Raw genomic sequence first — 24,891 nt, 5'->3', positions numbered from 1 at the left:
CTCAATGATTTGATTTCTTTATCCACTCTGTCTTTGAATGCATGGGATGACTTCTCCAGGCTCTCTTGCCAAGCTTCCCTTTCCTTTTCCCATTTCTCTTCCAGCTCTCTTGTGAGAGCCTTTTTGATTTCCTCTATGAGGTTCTTTTGTATTGAGGAGCAGCTTATATCCCTCCCAGGGGATTCCTCTGGGGACAGTCTGTTTTTAGTCTCCTCAGCATTTGAGGTCTGCTCCCTCTCCACACAGAAGCTGTCAATGGTTAGAGCCCTTTTGAATTTTTTGTTCATTTTGTCAGAGTAGGAATCAAAGAAAACAAACTGACAAGAGAATCAATTGGTCTGTTTTGCGGGGGATGGGGCTGGATGGTATTAATGGGCTTCCTCTACAGACTAGGGGTAGGGCAGCAGAGAGCCACTAACAGAACAGCAATGACTGTACTGAGTCTGTGCTCTGAGGCTCCGAGAACGCACCGAGTCAGTCCAGGTTGGGGTTGGGGGTGGCCGGGCTCTGAGAGACGCTGGCTTTCTGGGGTTTTAATCTTCACCTCCGGTGTTTACACCCTCTCTGCTGCTCCTGGCTTGCTGCCAAGACGGAGCATCCACACTGGGGCAAAAGCCCTTTCACAGAAACGGCAGAGATCACACCCCTCCCTCTCCCGTCTGAGCTGTGTGAGCTGCCTGTCTTGCTCTGGCTGCCTGCCCTCAGTCTGCACCCAGTCTGATTGACCCTCCCCCGAGCAAACACAGACCTTTTCTGGCGACTTTCAAGGATGTCTTCTCTTAGTGATAATTTGTGGATTTCTTTCTAGGTCAAGCATTAAGTCTGAGGCTTGTCATGAAGTAAGTTCTGAGAGAAAACGAGGAGCTCAAGCAGCTTTCTGCCTCCACGCCGCCATCTTGGCCGGAAGTCCCAGCTTCATTGTTCCCATTGATTCACATGAATTTTTTATAGTAGCAAGTGAAAAGCTAGTTGGTTTAATAGATCAGAAGCTGTCCTCAAAACCAGGAAGACCTGGATTCAAATCCCACTTCTGACATGGCCTGGCTATGTGAACCATAACCCCTCAGTGCTCTAGGAAATTCTAACTAAATTGCCAAGAAATTGCTGCTGACCTACATTGGTGAAGAGTTTCCTCTTCGACATTTAGATCACAGGTTCATTTCTCCCTTAATAATGAGTAAGCATCTTTTGCCTTTCTGAAAGGTTCCAAAGAAGACAAAAATTTTAGTATTGCTGTTCTCCAATATTGTGTGTGTGTGTGTGTGTGTGTGTGTATGTATGTATGTATGTGTATATATGTGTGTATATATGTTTTTGGGTTTTTTTTTTTGCTGAGGCAATTGGGGAATTGGGGTTAAGTGACTTTCCCAGGGTCACAAGAAGTGTTACACATGTGAAGTCAGATTTGAACTCAGGTCCTCCTGACTTCAGGGCTGGAGCTCTACCCACTGCACCAACTAGCTGCCTCTTCAATGTTATATTTTAAGAACTTATGGAGAACCAAGCTAAAAAAAGTTTTACCAAAGGTGGGTTTTTTTTTTTAAACTTCACTTTATTTCCTAATACTTCATTCTTCCAACTCCTCATTCTCATCAGACAGACGTCTGCTTCTCTCTGAATGTGTCTTTCTCTTATACACATAAACACTCTGTGTGTGTGTGTGTGTGTGTGTCTGTCTGTCTGTCTGTCTGTCTCTCATAACAAAATAACAAAATGAAACCTTAAGGAAAAGCAGACTGGTACATTGATCATATCTAGCTTTATTATATAGCATTCTATATCTACAGTCTGATGTGTCTTCATCAAAAGGAGGAACAATATACTTTCATCACCAGTCCTTTGAAATCAAGATTGTTTGTCCTATTGATCTGAATACTCACATTTTTTATGTTTTCATTTATATTATTGTGGACGTTGTGCATATTATTCTCTTGGTTCTGTCTTTTTCCCTGTGTCAGTACCAACAGTTTCTCTATATTCTTCATGTGCATGATCTTTTATGATGCAAGTCTTTCATTACATTGACATCTCATAATTTGTTCACCCATTCCCCAGGCACTCATTCTATTTCTACCTTTTTGCTACCACAAAAAAAAGTGCTGCTGTGATTATTTTAGTACAGATGGGAGCTTTCTTTCTGTCTTGAACCCCTTTACAGTTTGTGCTCAGTAGTGGGACTTTTGAGGTCACTTTTTAGAGCACATTGGAAGCATGTCCACAGAACTAATGTTTTACTAAGGTGAATCAGAATCATAGGATTTAGAACTAGAAGGGATCTTAGAGACCATTCCCACCCCACTCCCAGTCCCATTTTACAAGTCAGAGCTCTTAAATAATCTGCTTTAAGTCACATGGATTGTAATTGGCAAATAAGGGACTCCAATCCAAGGCCACAATTCCAAGTTCTGTACTTCCCCTACATCTACAATGGCTCGTAGGATTTCTGCCTGGAGAAAAATTCAAACATCCTTTTTTAGGGGAAGGAAGGTGAGGGGAGCATATTTAGCATTCTTCTTTAATGAGAAAAGAAATGTTCAGCAACTATAATATTGAGGTTTGGGGGGGGGTGTTTAACTGGTAGGATAGATACATCTACTATAGTTATAATTTATGTAATGATAATTGACTTTTCAGGAAGTAACTGAAACACTGAGATTCTAAAATTCCTCCTGAAAGACGGTTACACATTCAATAATACATTTTTTTTCTCGTTTCAAGTTTTGAAAAATTGTTGATCTGCATACCATTAATAGTGACTTTATAATAATCAGAATATCTTATTCTTGACTTTGCTCAATAAGAATTTTTACAGCCATATTTATATGACCATAACTGATGTTCTGATGATCATAATACTTCAAATCAAAAACAGAAAGCATTTTGAAATTCCAAGCTTCTTCTTTCTACTCTTATGTAACCACAGACATTGTAATCAGGGAAAGTACCTTATAAATCATAGAGCTTTAGTCTCACCTACTTCATTCTACAGGTGAGGAAATTGAAACATGGAGAGTTTAATCAAATAAACATTTAACATTTATTAAGCATCTGCTATTTCATAGGTACTGGCCAAGATCCTGATAAATGAGACAGAAATTAATCAGCCCCTGTCCTCAAGGAGTTTACATAAAAGTAGGGGAGACAACATCATCAAAACTTACACATAGGTACATGCAAAATAGCTGTGTCTCCTAATTCCTGGCTGCATTGGCTGGACTACCTTTTCCTAGGGTCCTACTTCACTCAGGATACACTGGTTTCTCCCTACCACATATTAACAGTAACCTTGAGATTTAATTGGCTCAGGAAATTAAAGTTAGAAATATTGACATAATAACTTCCTGGTGGCCTTGGTACAAACTCAACATACCAGAATTATGAGCTTCTCTCAGCTGTACATATACTTCTGACTGTGTAGCATCATGGCAAACATAGAATCAGGGAAGCTGTGTCTAAATGAATCAGTGCTTTGTATTTATTTTATACCCTTTCTTGCTATGATTATGTAAACCTCCTTTTGTCAACTGTTAAATATGGGATTTTCAACCTTTTCTATGTCATGACAATATGGTGAAATCTTTAGATCCTTTCTCAAAATACTTTTTAATTCATAGAAGTCAATGCTACATTTCTTTTAGAGGTTAGTGAAAATGAAGACATTATTTTCCCCACCGTCAAGTTCAAGAAGTCCCTAAAATCTAAGAACCCTATCTGTGCCTGTCTTATTCTCTAATCTGAATCATTAGACCAGACCACGTCAGTTCTGGCCTACAACATAAGGTAACCTTGGAGGTGAAAGTGCTAGCACCTGGAGAAATCAGAAAGAGCTTCATGCAAAAGGTGGTGCTTGGGCTGAGTCTTGAAAGAAACCAGGAATTCCAAAAGGCTGAGGTAAGGAAAGAAACATTCCAAGATTGAGGATGAGGAGAGGTGGGCAACTAATGCAAAAGCATTGAGACAAGAGATAGCATGTTAATGTGTGAGTAACTATCAAATGCTGCAGTGAAAAGGCCATTAGATTTGGCAGTTCAGAGATCATTGGTAAATTTGGAGGGAGCAGTTTCAGCTGAGCAGTGCAATCAAAAGTCAGATTGAGTTTTATTTTGGGGGGTGGGGGGGTTGTTGTTTTTAAGAGAATAAAGGGAATGGAAGTAGAGGCACTAGTAAAATGCTTTTTGGTTTGGTTTTGTTTTTTTTCCCAAGGAGTTTTGCCTGTGTGGAATGGTGCTAGACCCCCTTTCCCAAATGAACTAATCAGAGACATCTTCAGGTACAAAGGGAGCATTTATTTAGTCCCTGCAAGGAGAGGCCCAGACATACCCCTAGGAGCCATTCCAGCTCCCAACCATGTGCCCCTGAACCTGATCAGCCAGAAGTAGAATAGCCGGTTAAATAAGAAAAGACCCAAGCCTTTTCATGGATAGAACAAAAGGACATGACTATCGTTGACCAATAGTCACCAGTGTTGTCCGGCTCCCACAGGTCAAGTTACTTCCTGCAACTTCCTGTCACCTCCTGCAACCCAGGGTCTGACCCTCCAGAGATCATTTGACACCCCTCCCCCCACTCCAACCCCCACCCCCTGGCAGTGAAGTAAAAAACTAGATTTTTTAAAATTGGTTTTTGTTGGGGTTTTTTGTTATTATTTGTAAGAGATTTAAAGGAATAGAAGTAAATATACTAGTAAAATACTTTTTTTTTTTTCAAGAAGTTTGGTCAAAAGTTTGGAAAGATACAGTATTTATGCCTATGCTGGATAGTAATTCTGTTGAAAGTTTTGTAAGACTAGAGAAGACATAGGTGTGTTTTTAGGCAGCAGGGAAGGAAAAACTCAAGATTACAGGGATGATAATAGTGGAGTCAATCTATTAGAGAAGATGGGAGAGGTTAGGGGTTAGAGAGGAGACAGAAAGGAGGGGAAGAAGGGGCAGAGCTTTGTGACAATACATAGTCAAGCAAAAAATTAATTAGCTGTATACAAAAATATCTGTCTCATTCTGCACCTAAATCTCTCACCTCTGTCAGAAGGAAGACGGCATATTTCATCATCAGTCTCTGGAATCATGAATGTTCTTTGCATTGATCATAATTCTTAGAGCTTTCAAAGATTTTGTCTTTACGGAGTTGTTTTTGCATAAATTTTTCTTCTAATTCTACTTTATGCTATATGAGTTCATAAAGTCTTCTGGAATCATGAATGTTCTTTGCATTTATCATAATTCTTAGAGCTTTCAAAGATTTTGTCTTTACGGAGTTGTTTTTGCATAAATTTTTCTTCTAGTTCTACTTTATGCTATATGAGTTCATAAAGTCTTGCTATTTCTTTTTCATTAAATCATTTACTCCTTTATTATAGCAAAAACAATTCTCCATCACATTCATATACTATAGTTGGTTTAGCCATTCCTCAGTTGATTGGTATGCCTTTAGTTTCAAACTTTTTGCTACCACAAAAAAAGTTGCTGTGACTATTTTTGTACATATAAGCTCTTTGCTTCTTTCTTTGATTTCTTTGGATATAAGCTAGGTCATGTACTATTTAGCAACTTTTCCTGTATAATTACAAATTGCTTTTCAAAATAGTTATACCCATTCACAAATTCATCAACAGTGCATCAGTGTGCCTGTTTTCCTACAACTTCTTCCTTCTTCCTTCAACTTCTATCAACTTTTTATGTTATTTTTACCACTCAGATATCTCAGAGGTATATTTCAGCATTACCTTTTACTTTCCCTTCTCTAAAATGGAGCATTTTTTTTTTTTTGGTATGCTATATTTGCCTAGATTTCTTCCTTGATTCATTGTTTACCTGTGTTAGTGACTGGGATATTATCTACACATTCCCCAATTTCCCACATCAGTATATGAATGAACACTGTTTTGTAAGTGCTCTCAGGAGGTGAAATGGTCAAGCCTACTGTGCCTGGAGGCAAGGGATCCATAGGCTGTAGAGGTACAGATTCATCTCTCCAGGAGGTATGTCAGTTGTCCCAGCTGCATACAACTCTATCCTCCCTAATTGTAGTCCCTTTCTCCCATCATGTTGCTTCCTGGCTGATTGGTCATGTCTGGGTATTGGATTTCTAGCCACTCTCTGGGTGTGGCATCGGCTGCCATCGTGCCCCAAGTGTTTTTTTTCCTGTTCATACATTAGTATATTTAACAATTAGTGAATGGTTCTTATTGTTATAAATTTTAATTGGTTCCTTAAATATCTTGGAAATGAGACTTTTATCAGAGTAACTTGTTGAAAAGATTTCCCATTTCTACCCAGGTAATGGTTTCCTTTGTGAATATTTACTAGATTTGTTTGTAAAGTTTTTTGTGTTTTTTTTTTTTTTAATTTTATGTCATCAAAATTATCCATTTAATTTCTGTGGTCTCTATCTCTTGTTTTCCTATCGTAGATCTAATAGGTAATTTTTCCCCATGTTTCCCATGTTTCCATGTTTGTTTATGTGATCTTTCAAATACTGTTACATGTTTCTTTGGAGCTTATCTTGGGGTATAAAGTATGGAGTATTGGTCTAAATCTAATTTAGATCATCATCTGTAAAGGGTAGCATGGTATGCTTAAATGAAGAACGGGTTTGGAACAGCTCCTCTCCTTAAGTAGAAAAGAGAATCAAGGTAAAATGGAAAGTGATCCTTGCTGTAGTGAGAGCCTTCTTAAAGTTAGAGAGGATAAATGTGTATATCTTTGTGGGGAGAGTGAAAGTAAAAAGTGATAGTGTCAGCAATTGTACTACAGAGTTCCTATAGTTCCATTTAGTAGTAGAATAGGAAGTTATGACTAATCCAAGATTATACAATTGAATAATGACTAAGCTCCCAATTGTCTGTTCAGTTTCTCCTCTTCTCTCCATTCTTTTTGGGAATGAGGCATACCACTATTCAATCAACATGCATGATCAGGTGTTTACCAACTGCCAGGTACTGTGCTCTCTTTGAACATACAAATTCAAAGAAGGAAATTGTCTCTGCCCACAAAGAGCTTACATTCTAACAAGGGAGACTCTAGGAATATATTAAATATAAGTATATACAGAACAAATATCAAAAGAATAAATCCAAAGCAGAAATAATAATACAGAATAATAGTAAATGACAAAAGAATAAATGAATTCATATTAAGTAGTTTTAGAATCTGTCCTGGGTTATCTTCTCTCCTTCTGTACCATTTTAATTGGTGAATCATCAACTCTAATGGAATCAATTATATCTATATGGATTAATCTCAAATCTACTTATTTATCCCTTATCCACTCTGCTGATCTCCAGTATTATATCTTTGTCTATTAGATATCTTGAAATGGATGCCTTATACACAACTTAAACTCGTCATAGCTGAAACTGAACTCATTATCTTCCCCCACCCCCCAAGTTCTCCTCACTTCCAAACTTCTATATTACTACTGAGGGTACCACCATTCCCTGGACTCCTAGATGCTCAACATGAGTGTCATCTTGGACTCCTCATTATCTTTCACCCCACAATTGCCAAACCCCACTTTGTTGTTAAGACCTGTTGATTTCACCTTTTCAACATCTCTCCAGGGGTCCACCTTCTCCCCTGTTACTGCCACCGTTCTGGTACTAGCCTGCAGGTTTGTTGTCCCTATCACCAGTCTTTCCCCATCTTGAGCTATCTTTGTCTCAATTGCCGAAGTGATGCATTGATCTGATCATGCATTCCCTATTGTCTGAAGGGCTCCCAATCCCTTCCAGGATCAGAGGTGAAACTTTTTGTTTGGGGTTCAGAGCCTTTTATAGCCTCTTTCTCCCCCACAACTTTCCAGTCTTCTCATATTTTCCATGCCAGCTCCCCAGAGATTCTTCAGTCCAATACCAATGACCTCCTTGCTGGTCCTGGATCACTATCAGAAATCACAAGTTCCATTTTCCCTGGTTGTTTGCTGTACCTGGAATGTTCTCTCTCTTCCTCTTAGTCTCCTCTTCAAGTCCCAACTAAATACTTCCTTCAGAAAACCTTTACAGAAATGCTGATCATTTCCTGTTCTCCTGTTCTTAGCTTGTTTGTAGATAGCTATTTGTATGTTTTCTCCCTTATTTGACTATGAGCTCCTCACAGGGACTGTCTTTTGCCTTTATGTTCCTATGTACCTGTCATGTAACATGTTTAGTAAATGCTTAACTAACTGACAATCACACTTTTTATGAGGTTTCTTTTTATTCAGTCTTTCTCCAGAGTTTTATCAAGCAGCATTTCTGATTTCTGATATTGACAGTGTAAGCTTCTGTACCTCCAGATCCAACATCATGAAATATTTGGGACTGAACTAAATGAGTTGCCTGTGGTGACATAGTGATACAACAGGAGTCAGAACTTTTGGCTCCCTGGCCTTACACTTTCAAATTCAATTCTTCTGCTATTTGTGCAGCCCCTCTTGCACTGTTCTCTTGCAGGGGTTCTCAAACTATGGCCTGTGAGCCAGATGGAGCCAACTGAGGATGTTTATGTGGCTTCTGGGTTATGGCAAATGGGCTGAGGGGCGGAGACAGAGTGTGAGTTTTTGTTTTTACTATAGACCGGCCTTCCAGCAGTCTGAAGGACAGTGAACTGGCCCCCTATTTTAAAAGTTTGAGAAGAATCACTGTCTTAGAGAATCTTTGCTGCTAAATTGACTTAATGAAACAGAAATTATCCCATTATCTCTGAGCAAAGCTTGCTGTGACTAAACTACAGGTGTTGCTGTATCTCTGCCAAGCCAAGATCAGCTGGATTCTAATCATAAGACAGATTTTCCTAAACCTGACATATTACTCACTATCTATATGACCCCAAACAGATCACTTAACCTCTACTTGCCTCAGTTTCCTCAATTCTGAAGTGGGGATACCTCCCAAAGTTGTTATGAAGATCAATATGTGATAATATCTACAAAGTACTTAGCATAGTGCCCGGCACATATTAAGCTGTATCAGCTATTATTACTGTTATTCATCCTCCTGCAAGAGTTTTGATCTTCTAAGTAGTCCCTTGGGAAAATGTGTTCTTATTCCAGGGATTCTGCCATTACTTAAAACTTGTTTAGAAAATTTCCCCTTGGGGAATTATCTTTGAAACCAGCCGCATACTCTTTTGAATGTCTTTTATAGTGAATCATCTTTCATTCCTTGAGAGGGGATTTGATTTCTAGAATTAGCCAAAAGTTGGTTGGAAATTGGTCTACTGAGTAAGGCAGGTAAGCCAACTTGATATAATAGTTTGGAATAAGAAACAAGATATGGCTGTAAAGTATTGAAACTTTTTTTGGAGGCTTGAAAGCTTGCTCTGATGGCAGGCCCAAAAAGCATTCCAAAAAAAATTGAATTATAATAGCCTTAATGGGATGGTTTTATATGTTTGATTGTGTGCTTATTTAAAATAAAAACAGAATTTTTGCTTTATATTCACAATTCATTCTTGAAAGTAATAAAATCGAGTTTAAAGACAAAAGAAAAATTGTAATTCAAGCTTGTATCATTTCCAAGTTAGTGAGGTCCTAGAAGACTGAAGGAAAATGGATCAGGACACAGGTAGCATAGATTTAGCCTTAATGAGGAGAAGGCTCACCTCTTTTTCATAACTAGAAGTCAAGAAGGAGTATTGGGTAACAGTTCTGGATAGTTTTGCAGAAGATAGAAAGGGGAATTGAGGGAATTCATATCAAAGGATGTTAGTCTTCTTAGTGAAGGGCAGAAGTTGAAAGAAGATGGATTGGTAAAGTGAAGAAGATGGGAGCCTTAAATAAACACTTGGATTAATTCTGTTGGGGGATGAGATAGGATAAACAGGGATAATGGAGGTGGATGTGTTAAAAGGACCTGTAAAAAGTAAGGTCAAAGAAAATAAGCTCTCCAATTGCAGACAATGTCATTCTGGAAGTTGGACTCTTAATAAAAATCTTTTAGAAGAAAATATTTTTTTAAAAAAATCATTCTTTGAAACTTTTCCCATCTTTCTATGGTCCCTTTCCCATCTGTCAACATGTTATTTTCAAAAGCTTCAAAATCTTTAGAAAACTTGAAGCAGTAAATGATCCCATTGAGCTTTAGAAATAAGTTTCTGCTATCTCACTTCAAACAATTTTAAAATATTTTATTATTTGTGTCCTATCACACTGTAATTTACAATCAAGAGCTTTTGAGAGGAAGTGCTTCAAAAAAAAAACCCCAGAAATTAAAATTATGTGCATTTTCTATGTGGAAACCATTAGAAACAGCAATGTCTTAGAATTCCTTTCTATGTAGAATTTACATATGGGGAAGAAGTGAAAGGAGCTGGTAATAGACTAGATACTAAGTATGTTTTAACAATGGCAATCAATAAATAAACATTTATTTAGAATTTAAATTTACCAAGCATAATGCTTAGAGCGGCAGTTACAAAAGAATCAATAGGGGCCTTGCCCTTAAAGAGCTTACAGCTTATTGGGGAATTAATGTGCAAAAGAATAGATAGAAAGTTAAGTTATATAAAGAAAAAATAGAAATTAACAAAGAGGGCACCAGAATAAAGATGGGTTAGGGAAGGCTTTTAATAAAAGATGGGATTTTAGTTGTGATTTAAAGGAAATGAATGAGGTCAGTAATTGGAACAAAGGAAGGAGAGCTTTCCATGCATGGGAGATAGCTAAAGAAAATTTTTCACAGAGTTGAGATAAAATTATTATTTGTGGAACAATCAGGAAATTGGTGTCACCAGATGGAATAGTGCCTTTTGAAGGAATAAGATGTAAGACTGGACAGGTAGGAAAGGGTTAGGTTATAAAAAACTCTAAATGTCAAACAGAGCATTTTGTATTTGATCCTGGAAGCAACAGGAAGCCAATAGAGTTTATTGAATAAGAAGTGACAAGATCAGCATTGTGGTTTAGGACAATCAATTTAATAGTTGAATAAAGGATGGATTATGGTAGAGAAAGGCAAATCCATCACTAGGTCATTGCATTAACTGAGATGTGAGATGATAAGGACCTATACCAGAGTATTGGCAATGTTGGAGAACAGAAGGGGTATATTTGAGAGATGTTTCAAGGTGAAATTGGCAACAGATTGGATGGGGGGAGGATGAGATACAGTAAGTAGTCCAGGATGACTCCTGTGTTGCAAGCCTGAGGGATTGGGAGGATGGTGTTGGCCTTGACAGGAGGAAGATTCTGGGAGAATGAATTCTGTTTTGTATATCTTTAAGATGACTAGTGGACTTCCAGTTCAAGCTGTAAGAAAGGCAGAGGTGCCAGGCCAGGAGCAAATATTTGAGAATCATCAGCATAGTAATGGTAATTAAAATCCAAGGGAGCTGATGAGATAGTATATGAGGAAAAGAGAAGAGGACCCAAAACTGAGGGGTTCTGAGGGATATTTATAGTCAGTGGGTGTGATCTGGAAGAGAAGACAGAGATAGCCATAGAGCTAGGAGAACCAGGAGAGAACAGTGTCCAAAAATCTAGAGGGAAGAATATCAAAGGATAAATAGTGATTAAATATCAAAGGCTTCAGAGAGGTCAAGGAGGAGGACTGATTAAAAAACCATTGGATTTGGCAACTAAGAGATCAATGGTAGCTTTGGAGAGAGCAATTTTTGTGGAATAATAAGGTAGAAAGTCCTATTAGAAGGAGCTAAGAATAAGGTGAGAAGAAAGAAAAGGGAGACACTTATTGTAAAAAATTTTCCAAGGAGTTTAGCTATAAAGGACAGAAGAGACATAGGATGATGGTTAACCAGGATGGAAGGATTAAGTGAAGTTTTGTTTGTTTTTTTTCCCCCTAGGATGAGGGAGACATGGACATGTGTTTAGGTTATAGATAAGGAAATGCTGAAAATAAATTAAAGGGGCAAATTTTTGGGAAGAAATGGGATGGAAGAGACCATTTGAACAACTAAAGGGGTTGGCTTTGGTGAAGGGTAAAGCTTCTTCATTATGTCAAACAGGGGTAAAGAAGGAGCTAGTGTCAGAAAGCATCTGAGTAATAAAAGATGAAGAAGAGGGGGAAAGGGGTCATAGCAAGTGGCAAATTTTTGTTTTTGTAGAATGTGAGGCAGTTTTCAACTGAGAGAATGGGGGAAGGAGAGAAGTGAGATGAAAAAGTTTGAAAGAACTCTGTGAAGAGAAGAATAGTGAGTTTGAATTGTCAGGTAATAAGGGAATATAGTAGAATTTGCCTAGTTTCAGGAAGGACCCAGGAAAGGTTATATAACAAAAATTTGTAGTAAACCCCAAAAGAATAGTTGCATGATTTTTTACATCTTCCTTCAACATTACATATCTAAAAGTGAAGGCAGAAGCCAGACTTAAGCTTAGCTGAACATAATTGATAATATTGATAAGGGGAATAGTGATTCAAAAGTGAAGGACAGTGTAGAATTGAATTATTTCACCAAAGGGTCAAAGTGTAGCAAAGAGAAAAGTGTGATTAATGCGGGGGAGATGGCCTTGAATGGCCAGAGTTTGAGGGAGAGTTACAGTGTAGTTTAAGGTCAGAAGTTGGAGAGGAGAGAAAAAACATGTTCCAAGTACCAAACTCATTGAAGAAGGAAGGGGACTGACCTTGGCGGGGGAGGAGGGGTTTCCTACAGCTACCAGGATTTTGATTGGACAGTATATGTAAATAGCCTGATCTGCAAAGGAAGAGAGGTAACTCAGTGATGGAAATAGAAGGGGAACTCACAAGTGGCTATGGGAAGCAAGGAAGTCTCCTGTCTCATCCATTGAGTCTAAGGAGAATGAATAAAAGTATAACCAGTACTGGAAAGAGTGGCCAGAATAACTGTATCATCAGTGAGCATTCAGATTTCAATAAAAATTAATAGATGGAAGGAGTATAAGAGCAAAAGAGATAAGATGAAGAGAAGTTTATTGCCCATGTAACAGGCATTCCAAAGGGCATGATGGAAGGGCAAGCTGGGGTTAGGATGAAACTTTGTGGGATAGTAATGTTAACAAAGATGGGAATGAGGAATCAGGTGGTAGAAGTTGGGGAAGTGAAGTTTCGATGATAATCAATATCAGATAATTTAAATTGCATTAAAATTGAGGGGTAAAGACCAAGAAGAACGAGTACTGTACATTCTCAGGACTGCCCCAGGGTCTGCCAACAGGGTTAATTGTCCCAACTGCTCAGTTAAGGTTACTGTGGCAGTGGGAATGAAAGACTCATTGAGACTTTTTTCTTTGCACTTTATTTGGAAAAATGTAAACCCCAAATAGTGTTGCTGCTCTGCCTAGGCTCAAAGCTAGAACTAATGTCTCTTTTCCACCTTCATTTAGGCCTGTCATTTTTGCAATCATTTGCCAAAATTTATTGGGAGAATGGATTTACACAAGCCAACATCTCTGCCTTCCAGAGCTTTTATCTTATCAAGAAAAAAAACAAGGACACAACAAATAGTATTAGGGAGAAAATGATGAGTGAGTGATGTGAAAGGAAGTTAAAGTGCTTTGAAGCTCCAGTTGGCAGAGGTTTGAAGTGATTAGTGATTCAGAGGAGGTAGGGACAGCCATCTGGTTGGGGTCCTAATGGAGGGGGCATCCATACTCTGACTAGGATTTTGACTAGCAGAAGTGTTGGGGGAGGTCTTTTTGGACAGAGAAACACTATAAGCAAAGCTATAAGGTTAGGATAGCCCAGAATGTGCTCAAGTATGTGGCCAAAACTTGAGTTCTCGTAAGGCACCCATGAATTATCAAGCTAGACAGGCCCAGAACCTCTTAGACAAAAGAGTTGGCCCTTGATTCCATAAGACAAAGAGCTAGTTCTGTACTTATGAGCCAGCAGGAGTCTTTTAGAAATTTTAGATCAAGAAAGTGACATGGTTTTACTCTGAGAAAAATTCATAATCTGCCATTTATAAAGATCTTGTTTAAAAAAAAAAAAGTCTAAAACTTTCAAACTTTTCAAGCCAACATGAGCTGATAATCTTTATTTGAATCTTTTGAAACTGTGGGACAGTATTAAACAGAGAATAGTACTAGACAATAATTATGATAAATGTGCATTCTTGTTTTTATATAATAGGTAGCATTTATATATGTTGACTCATTTGATCCTCCCAACAATTCTATGAGGAAAATGCTACAGTTATTCTCATTTTATAGTTAAGGCCTTGAAACACAGAGCCCAGGGTCACAAAGCTGTTGTCTGAGGCCAATTTGAATTCAGGTGACTTTGGAAAGAAGAAAAGAGGGAGAGAAAGAAAATCTTGATTAAGCCACTTGATTAAGCCATTGTTGCATTCAGATCATGTGAAAAATAAATTATTTTGAATCAACCATTATAGATTTTAGTTTTTCACTGATAACTATTTGAGAAAAAAATGAATGGAAATAAAATTAATTTTTGGTTTGGATTTTGCATGACATTTTTATTTTTAAACATCAAGTTGTTAACACTCTTTCCTCACCCCATATGCTCCTTGGAGACAAGGACTGTTTATTGCATGCCATGTACAAAACTTTCCTATAGAAGTTTTTCAATAAATGTTTGTTTTTGCTTTAGTTTTCTTGGAATTAAAATCTTTGAAATATTTTAAAATCAATATAAATACTTGCCAATACAATTAGGCTAGTCTGATCAGCTAACTTGCTTTTTTCTCTTAGTTTTTAAGATTCATGTGAGTAAGAACCTTTTCTTAGTGGTATATTTCCCTAAACACCTAGCACACAATGCTTTAAACATAGGAGTTTGATAATTTTTGTTGAATCATTGAGCAGTTATGATCTTCCTCCACCCTAGGAAAGTTGTGCCAAAATTCCAAAGACTGATCTTCATTCATTCCTTGCCCCTTCAACAAAGCCTTCCCAAACCACATGAAGTTCTTCTGGCCCAAAGTTGATTTTAGGCTAGCTGTTTTTCCCCCTCGCCCTTTTTTGGTCAAAATAAGTTATAGAATGGAACATTAGCTAAAAGTGGTTTCAAATTCCTGATCTGTATCTTTAGGTTACACGTCTGCCCCCTTGTTAGTAGGATTATATGGCTAGAATAAAGATTGAGACTTTATCTGGTCCATTTCCAGGCAGCACTATTTCTAAACCAGTTGTGGGGAAAACATTTTTTTTTTCTATGAAAAGCCAATGGCCCACAAAAAAAAAAAAAAAAAAAAAAAAAAAAAAAAAAAAAAAAAAAAAAAAAAACATTTTTTTTCCTTAGTAAAATATAAATTATTTGACTCATCTACTTGAAAAAATAAAGGCAGATATTTTGACTATGCTTATGATACCGAAGTTCTTTTTAATTCATTATGTGGAATAGGTGGAAAGGAGAAAAACAATTAAATGGTAATTGGAAAAAATACAAATTTAATTTTTAAAGATAAAAATTTTTTAAGCTCAATACATTATGAGTTGAAATAAAAATATTCACTTAGAAAGCTTAGTTGTTTGTATTAGTGTTCATAGTTCAATTTTATGAAGAAAAAAAAAATAGGGTTTTGTTTTTTTTAAAGGGTAAAGAACCTAAACTTCATAAAGATATAAAGATATGCTCATTTCTATATTGTCTCCAAATGAAGGGAGAATTAAGAATGAGATTATAAGAATTATGAGAAGAAATTGGAAAGGAGATGGAAGTAAAATAAAAAGGAAAGAGAAATAAAATAGAGAAAAAAAAGGAGAAAAAGGAGAAAAAAATCAACATGGAATGTAGATAAATGGAGAGACACCAAGGAAAGTAATGACCACAAGCCATTTTGTCACTCCTTTTCACTTGGTGTTAAAATAAGCCATTTAATTCATCTTAGTTAAGTTAAGGGTCTTTGTTAGGTGCTGAATGAGACACACAATTTAGATGATGGTAATAATAGTGATTTGCATTTATATAACACTTGGTTTGCAAAGGGCTTTCCTCACAACAGCTCTGCAATTTATCTTTCTATTTTCTAATTAGGGAACATGACACATAAGCTAATAACTATGCTGTACAATGATACATAAGTGAGTGAGAGAGCTACAAGTTCTTTATAAAATTAGAAAGGTCATTACTAACTGTTGGAATCAGTTAAGTTTTCTTGAATCAGGTGGGGTTTGAGTTAGATTCTAAATCAATGAGTTTTGAATTCAGCAAAATGAGACATGGGGGAAAGTGTCAACCAGGGAAAGTATACAATAAGATGGTAAGTAGTCTAGATTAGTATAGAGTACATGGAGGGGGAAATACTGGGAGATAAGGTTAGAAAAGTAGGCTAGACCCAGGTAGTAGTGGATCTTGAATTTAAAGAGGCTAAGAAATAGGGAGAAAAAAGTATTTTAAGGAGAATGATTTAACCAGTCAAGGGAATAGGGAACAATAGAAATGTTTTAAACAAAATGAAATAACCATGTCCGTATGTAAGAATTATATCTGGCAGAAGTTCAGAGGAATATGTAGAAGTGAGAACACTGGTTAAAGGCTCCTTAAATAATTCAGGCAGTTGGTAATAGGGTGAGCTTTCTGGAAGTAGTACCAGTAGAAATAGAGAGGAAAGAGCAACAAGTAATGGGGTGAGATCAACAATACTTGGTAATGGATTGGATTTGAGAGATAAGGGAAAGGGAAATTCAAAGACCCAAATTTGAATTTGATATAATGATATCATAAACACAAATAGAGTCAAAACGAGAAGGTTTTCCATTAAAAAAAAATAATAACCTTGCCTTGGCCAGGTCTAGGTAGAGAGTTGTAGGTATAGGTCTAGAACTCAGGTTAGTTTAGAGGGAAGAGTTTTTTAAATCATCTCAATAGAAGTAGCAATAGTTGAAGCCATAGTAGTGAATGACATTGCTAAGGGAAAGATTATAAGAGAGTGCTTGGGGCCTACTTTAAATGGTGAGCAGCAGGGGGAAAAAAGAGAGAGAGAAGGGATAGAGAATGAGGAAAATGGGAATGCCATGTTCAGTAAGTCATAAAGGGAAAAATATCCAGAAGGGAACAGAGTTTAATCTTGCATAGAAATCAAAGATAAAAGATTAAAGAGGGGGGAACCTATTAGATTTAGTGATTCGGAAGTCATAACTTTTTGTGAGAGCATTTTTTGTAGTGTGGCAGAAAAAGAAACCAAACTTTGGGTCAAGGCAGTGTTGTTATTATTTTCTTTTGAAATTTTCATTAGATTGTTAATTATTATTCACAGGTTTTTTTACTGAGTCCTTGAATTTTAAAACTACATCTGAATGTCAATTAGCCTATCAGGATGAAATTGTTCTTTGGGTTATAGCCAAAGCAGTGTCACCTTTTCTTGTCAATTTTTCCACCATTGTTCTAAGTAATACAAACCAAATCAATCCAATCCCTTTGACATCAAGGTTAAATTTGAATTTTTGAAACAACTTAGAAACATTTTTAGTTGATTCCATCTAAAAGACAGCTCAGGTGTGACAATATACAAAACAGTGAGTAGTACATAAATTATTCATATTTTATTTTAGACTGAAGTGTAATCCAGCCAGCCAGTGCAGTGATTACATACACATACACATACTTAACGGGAGACATTCACACATTCACCCCCTCTCTCTGTGTCTGACAGTTTAAAAACTGTTCATTTCTATAACTATTCATGTCCTAAATTACATATACTTTTAGGATCATAGGATTTAGCCCCGACAGGCAGTTTAAGAGACCATCTAGTCCAACTCTTTCATTTTTCAAGGGACACTGAGACCTATGCAAAGAGAAGTAGTCATACTAAATCATACAGGAGAAGAGCCAACATTCAAATTCAAGTCCTCTGACTTAAAAGCCATTGTTCCTTCTGCTACTCCATACTATGTACTGGTTCATAGTTAAGATAATAATTAGATTGTATAGTTTTAGTCTTAGTTGTGTGTGTGCATATTTTAAAAGAATCATAATTTTAAATTCATTTGTAGTTGCTTTATAAATTGTATAAAATCATACAGTTTTGAGAGACCTACAAAATTAATTTAATTTGACCAGCACCACATAGGTTCTCAGCAAAATTTATTTTAAAAGCTTTCCAATCAGATGGCTCTTAATGTGATTCCAAGAGATCTCCAGGGAAACTGATTTCATTTCCCTCTCTGATGAGGTCCAATGTTTCTTACTGCCAAAACTTAAGGCAGCTCAATTGAGCAAGTTGTTTTTCTTTTGTATTAATATTGTTTCCATTCAACAAATAATTATTGAAAGCCTGTTATATATAAGCCACTATGCTTGCTGCTGGATGTATCAAGACAAAATAAACACTGCCCTTCTGGAACTTACTTTTTTTTTCTTGGGGGAACAAAGTATATTCACAGATGGGTAAATAAATATAAAATGATTTCAAAATATGGAGAGTTTTTAACATCTAGAGGATTCACAGGCTTCTTCAGGATGATGGTCTTGACCTAAGCCTTGACAGACACTAGAGATTCCAAGAGGCAGAGCTCGGAATTAGAGAATACACACCAGGCCATTTTGCCAGGAACCTAGAGTACATGAAAGGAATGGCAAGAAAAAAGTCTGGAAAGGTAGACCAGGTCCAGATTAAGGCTTTAAATACTAAACAGGATTGTATTCTCTTCAAGAAGCAATCACTGGGTTTCTTGAGCAGATTAAACTTGTGCTTTCAAGATTATTCTGGCAACTAAATGAGGAGCCAATTTGGAGAGGGGCTGTGGAAGCAGGGAGACTAAGCAGTCAATCAGTAAAACACTGATTAAAGGTTGCTATCTGCCAGGCTCTTGGATAGCCCAATTAAAAAGACTGTGGTGGTAGTCTAAGAATGCCAAGACATTAGGATCTGAACTGGGTAAGTGACTATGTGAATGGAGAGAAGATGATAGATGAGAAAAAAATAACTTATTTTATTTGAAAGCCTGTTATAGACAGCATGTTTTATAGCATGAGAAGGAATGCAAAGCTTTAACTTACAGTCCCTCTTTTCAGGATGTTACAATTAAATGAAGATTGATCTTTATAAATGAACAATCAGTAATTTAGCTCAATTTGAAAAAAAATAAAAACAAAGCCTCTGTTCTACTGAAGAAGTAAAGCCATAGTCATTCTAGAATCTAAAAAGGGAGATGCTTTTTTAGAATTAGCTTTATGATACTCTCTGCCAATATCATCATTTTCAGGAAAAAGAAGGCATTGAGCTCTATTCTTTGTTGTCAACATTAAAACTAACTAGATTTTAGATTTTTTTTTTTTTTGGTTTGTTATTAATGACTTCTGCATTATAAGGTTTTCCCCTAGAGTTACAATTTGAATATCAGTTTAGTCATCTCCCCATAAGGCCAAAATTAAATTTTATTAAAAGTCAAAGAAATTTAGATTTTAGATGAAAAGGACTTTATAAGAATTGAAAATATAACCAATAGTTTGGGAAATGGGGGGGTTATTCTCATTAATATCAAATACAATTTTATGTTTTTACTTCCAATATTATTCCAGTAATGATCACTTTCATTGGATCATAATATCGAGAGGTGGAAGTGATTTTATTCTAGTCCAACTTCTCCCCCAAACTTCCAGCCCTAGTTTTTGAGATGAGACAACTGAGGCTTTGGGAAATGACTTGTGTGGAGACTAAACAAGTATTGCTGCTTGACAGGGCTAGATGTTTCTCATATCACAATTTTTTTTTTTTATTTATTTATTTCCCCAGAGAATTTGGGCTGGGGAAGGAAAAGGAACTTTAGTAAATGTTAAAGATTCCTGTTAGTCAGTGAAGTGAGTTGATGATACTTGGGGTTGCCAATTTTAATTTTAATTTGGAAAGATGAAATCACAAATCCAAATCAAAGGGGGAGAAATCAATAAAGATATGTAATATATCCATAGCCCAAAGGAATTTAATCTTATTGTTGGGATTTTAAGGCCCTTTGCAAAATAATGGGGATGATAATCTGTGGGTAGATTGATTGTCTGGTATCCCTCAAGTCACATTCTGGCGTAGGCTTAGGGCCAGACTTGCATATCTAATATTCATTACAGAAACAAATTCTAACATTATAAAGTCTATTAAAGAATTGCCACTTAGCTTTAGGGATTTGTCTTTCACCACAGTCACTGGGTTTTGAAAATGGTTGGGCATTGAAACATTTATATATATATATTCTAAATATTGATTATGTTCTCAACTGTTTTACTTGGGGCATTTGAGCTAATTTATTGGCTTATTAAAAATATGTCACCATTGGCTGATTAAACATCACTTTATATTTACATTTGATTTGTGTTTTTAAAGTGGGAGTCTGAAAGAAACAGCTTAACCATCATTCTTTCTTGATGTTCCACCAGTTTTTTATTATTACATTTATGTTTACTAGAAATCTAGCCAGAGTGATTTTTTAAATACAGCAAGGAAAAAAATCTAAAGATTTCTCTCACAAGAAGATTGTTTTATATTTTAGTTAAGACATTTGATTGATTCATAGACATAATCAAACACAATCACCTACTTTTCCAGAATGTTTAAATAACTTGCAACCTGATGATACAAACGTATTCAGTGGGAAACTCAAGATCAAACCACCACACTCTAAATGATTTTTATATTAGTTAACAGACAGGTTTACTTATCTTTGAAATGTTGATCACTGTTTATAGATATTGGCAAGTAGTACCTGTTGGAATACAGAATAGGTACTCTTCCAGAAAATATTTCTATAAACTAAATATCTCTATATAGACTCCTGTTTATCCATTGATTTCAGTGATTAAAATCAATGGTGTTTTCATGAAAAAAAGGGAGAATATGAATTGTGGTCCCAAGATATGTTATTTAATGATTACATTAAACTTGATACATGGTGCATTATAAAAACCTGAGTTCAAATTCTGGCTCTTTCACTGGGTCTAATGGTAAAAAGGGAGTAGATAGACAGTTTACTTATTTTTGAAGTTCAAGTTATTAAGGTTTTATCACATACATTAGAACCTGAAAATTCATAGATGAGTTCATGAAAGACATAGAACTAGAGACTTCCAAGGTATTTTCCAGTTTTAAATCTATGATTCTGTGATCCTCTAGAAATGATATCTAGAGCATACATCAAAATAGCCAAGTATCTGTTTCTATTAATGAACATTGTGTTTTTAAGGCCTCTTCAAAAGCCTATTCAGTAGTTTGGAATAAGAGGAAGTCTGCTTCTTGTTCATTTGTTTGACCATTGTTCAGCCAACACTTTTTAAAGGACTATGTTGAAAGTACTGTGTCCAGTAATGCAAAGAATACCAAGGTCAATGTCCTTATAATGAGTCATAACTCACTACAATAGAAGCTTCATTATAAAAGAAGACATCTTTCTCCATGTTTAATCTTTAAAAAAAAAGAAAAAAGAAAAAACAAGATAGTGTTTCTCAGCATGTTTGTGCGCCTCTAGCCCATGTGCTTTGAGATTTCTGCTTTTAATTGCTATTTTTATCTTCCCCAAATGGCTTATGCAGAGACCAGTTAAACAGAAACTTCTTACTGGGCTTGGTTATTTACTTTTTTTGCTATTATTTAGTAACAGCTTTGATTTTTGTGGGAAACCTGAAATCTAGTTGCAGATTATATGTAAGTAAGGCATTTACTGTTTTTGGATCTCAGCCTTCTTATGTACAGTTTGAACAAATTAAAGTATGTTACTGCTTTCAGGTAATGATGGATGAAACAGAACTCTAGAGGCTCACCTTCAAAAAAATAGATGACTTTTCCTTTTCCTATTATTAGACCCAGACTATGAAAGATCAGAATTAAATTTAGACATTGTGACTCTGAGAAGGCAAAAATTAAGGGCATCTTTCAAATTCAGGTAGGTTTTAGGAAGCTTAGGGGATATATGAGGAAGTAACCCACTAGGAAGTACCCAAAGTATAGTATTCTCACTAGTGCATTGTTGGTGAAGTTGTGAAATGATCCAACCATTCTGGGGAACAATTTGGAACTATGCTCAATTGTGCATACCCTTTGATCCAGCAGTGTCTCTACAGGGCCTGTATCTCAAAGAGATGATAAAAAAGGGGAAAGGACCCACTTGTGGCAGTCCTTTTTGTAGTAGCAAGAAACTGGAAATTGAGGGGATACCCGTCATTTGGGGAATCGCTGAATAAATTATGGAATATTATTCTATAAGAAATAATGAGCAGGCTGATTTCAGAAAAGTCTGGAAAGACTTAAATAAAGTGGCACTGAGTGAAGTGAACAGAACCAGGAGAACATTGTACATAGTTTCTTCTCAACATTGTGATGTTCCAAGGCAATACCAATAAATTTGGAATGGGAAATGTCACCCACATCCATAGAGAGAGAACTATGGAGATTGAATGTGGATGGAAGCATAGTATTTTCACTTTTTTGTTTGTTTTTCTTTCTTGTGGTTCTTCTCTCCTTTTGGTCTGATTTTTCTTGAATAACATGACAAATATAGAAATAGGTTTAAAAGTACCATTAACCTATTTTAGATTGTTTGCTGTGTTGGGGATGGAGAAGTAAGGGAGGGAGAGAAAATAATTTAGAATATAAAGTCTTACAAAATTGAATGTTGAAAACTATCTTTACATGTACTTAGAAAAATAAAATACAATAGCAAAGTATAGTGTTCACGAGATATGAGTTACTTTAAGAAGAATTAAAATAAAATTATATGTCCTAATAATGAGAAATAGAAGTGTCAGCTTTTTTAAGTATTTATGTGAATTTCAACCTTCCAGCAATATTCTGGTCTATCTGTAGTAGTAACTTCCATAAAAATAGACATTTGTCATCAAAGCTAGAAATTTTCAATTTAGTTTAAAAAGTGAATTTTAGGCACAAATTATTTAGAAAAGTCTTTTAGTCTTCTTGCATTCCTTGTCCCACTCGAAATAATTCTCAAAAGGTTTTATGGCATAGCAGCTTAATGGGCTGCTTAAAAAAATCACAAAACCATTCTGACTAGGACCACTACAAATTATGCTTTGTAAATTTTATTGTTTGTTGCATTGAAATTCTTTTCTCTATCCCTTATTTTCTTTCTATCTTACTCCCTGCAATGTCCTCTCTTTTCACCTCAAGACCTGATTCCATTCCCTGTCTTACTTCCCACTTTGTTGATTGTGGTCATTCACCATTGAGCATCTTGAGCTCTCTCTACTTTCACATCTCAAAACAGACTTCTCTGTGTTGTCACATCTATTTCCCTTTGATCTTCAAGGATAAGATGATCCTTTTTACTAATGCTAACTCTTTCATTTGTTGTCTTGATCCTATCTACTTCTGGCTCCTCTAAGAACTAATTCTGTTCCAATCATCACATTAGTTTTTCCCTATCAACTAAAAATATGTTATCATTGCTGAATCTCCAAGGAAAAAGTTATAGTCATTGTGAAGCAAATAAAAATGTTAACCTACTGAGACTTAGAAAAATGCCTCTGTAGTGTCAAATGATCGACCAGTATTTTACCCTCTTTACAAGTATTAGATTGTGTGTTTTATTCTTCATCTTGACAGAGAGTACAAGTGAGAGAATGGATAGGAGAGGGAGGGAGTGTTTTTGAAAAAAAAAAAAAAAATAGCATATCTTGCCACTTTATTGCATTTGCTCCTTAGGCCCATAGATCTCATCCAAATGAGTTGTTTTTTTGGTTTGTTCTTTTCTTGCACTCCAACTTTTGAAGCTCCCTGGTGTTTTTTGTTGGTTTTTTTTTTTTTTTTTTTTTTTTTTTTTTTTTTTTTTTTGCTGTTGTTTTTTTTTAAATACTATATGAATCAAGAAGCTTCTGTAATATTTGAAATTGATTGAAATCCTGACATTCTACTATTTTCTTTTTAAAAAGATAATATCCAGTGATCCATTCTGGGTTCCAACAACTGAGGAAGAATATTTGCATTTTGGGGAGAAAGCTGACTCAGAGAACCAAGCTCGAAAGTACATGAATTCAGTACGAAAACGGAAAGGACTTTATGTGGAAGAAAAAATTGTGGAACACGCAGAGAAGCAAAGAACACTTGGCAAAAATAAGTAACTGCCTCCATTTTCAGTTCTGTACACTGGTGGATTATTTTTTTTTTCTTTCTTTAATAGATTAAAAACATCATTAAGGATTTGAAATTTTGAAATTTTTCTTTCTGCCACAGAATTTGTTCATTTTTAATAAAATTAATCCATTTTAGTATATTAAATAAGTTTATTCAAAAAGAATGTTGATAAGGTTTTTTAAAAAGCTAATTTTATTCTAAGACAAGTATGTCTTGCAGGTATCTAAGAAATGACTTGTTAGTTTTTTACATTCTACCTTAAAGATTCCAATATGAATATTGAATGGGACAAGATTTTTAATAAAGGGACAATAAATTATGGAGTCTTTGGTTTGTGTTTGTTGATTTTTCATTTTGTAAAAAATCATCATGGTTTTATCTTGCATCCTGAAATTTTGTATATCCCTTTAATAAATTTTGTAGAATGAAAGGAAAACATCTTCCACAAACTGGTGGCAAAATTGCGACAAAAATATTTTTTGGCACGTAAAAGTCAAACTATACCTGGTGCATTGTGTAGAGATCATGTGCCTAGTAGAAAAGTAGCCATTTTAAACTCAAGGTTATGAGTCATCAAATGTCAAAAAATTATAAAAGATTCACTTGACAGCTTTGTTTAAGCAAATGTTTTATTATGTATAATATGCCAGTAAGTTACCTTGTCAACTGACTTTTTGAACAACCTTTAATTGATTACTGTGAACATCATCTTAAATTCTGTTGAGATAAATGGGAATAATAAGTCACATATATTTTTTAAAATAATGTTACTATTATGGCTTTCCTGTGTTTATTAAATTTCTTATTTCCCTAGTTTTTCAGAAAGAATCTTAACCATTGTGCATAGGCTTGCTAACTTTAAGCATAAATATTTTTTTTACTGAATCTTCTCAGTTACTATCTTCAGAAGAATTGAAATTTAAAAAGGGAAAACCAGTTTGGCTACATGTATAGACTTAGT

At 35.7% G+C, this 24,891-nt stretch overlaps 1 protein-coding gene across 1 annotated transcript in view; it reads left to right on the top strand.

The window, feature by feature from the left end:
- EFL1 (elongation factor like GTPase 1) overlaps positions 1–24,249 on the top strand; it is a 213,218-nt gene extending 188,969 nt beyond the window's left edge. The window contains exon 20 of the mRNA XM_074295259.1: positions 23,729–24,249. Coding sequence (XP_074151360.1) covers positions 23,729–23,917 — 189 coding nt within the window. The 3' untranslated portion in view covers positions 23,918–24,249. The remainder of the gene's footprint in view (positions 1–23,728) is intronic.
- The last annotated feature ends 642 nt before the right edge of the window (positions 24,250–24,891 follow it).

The sequence above is a fragment of the Sminthopsis crassicaudata genome, chromosome 2 (genome assembly GCF_048593235.1).
Source record: "Sminthopsis crassicaudata isolate SCR6 chromosome 2, ASM4859323v1, whole genome shotgun sequence".
In the NCBI taxonomy this organism is placed as follows: domain Eukaryota; kingdom Metazoa; phylum Chordata; class Mammalia; order Dasyuromorphia; family Dasyuridae; genus Sminthopsis; species Sminthopsis crassicaudata.
The sequence above is the reverse complement of the archived record's forward strand: the minus strand, read 5'-3'. Positions and strand labels throughout refer to the sequence as shown.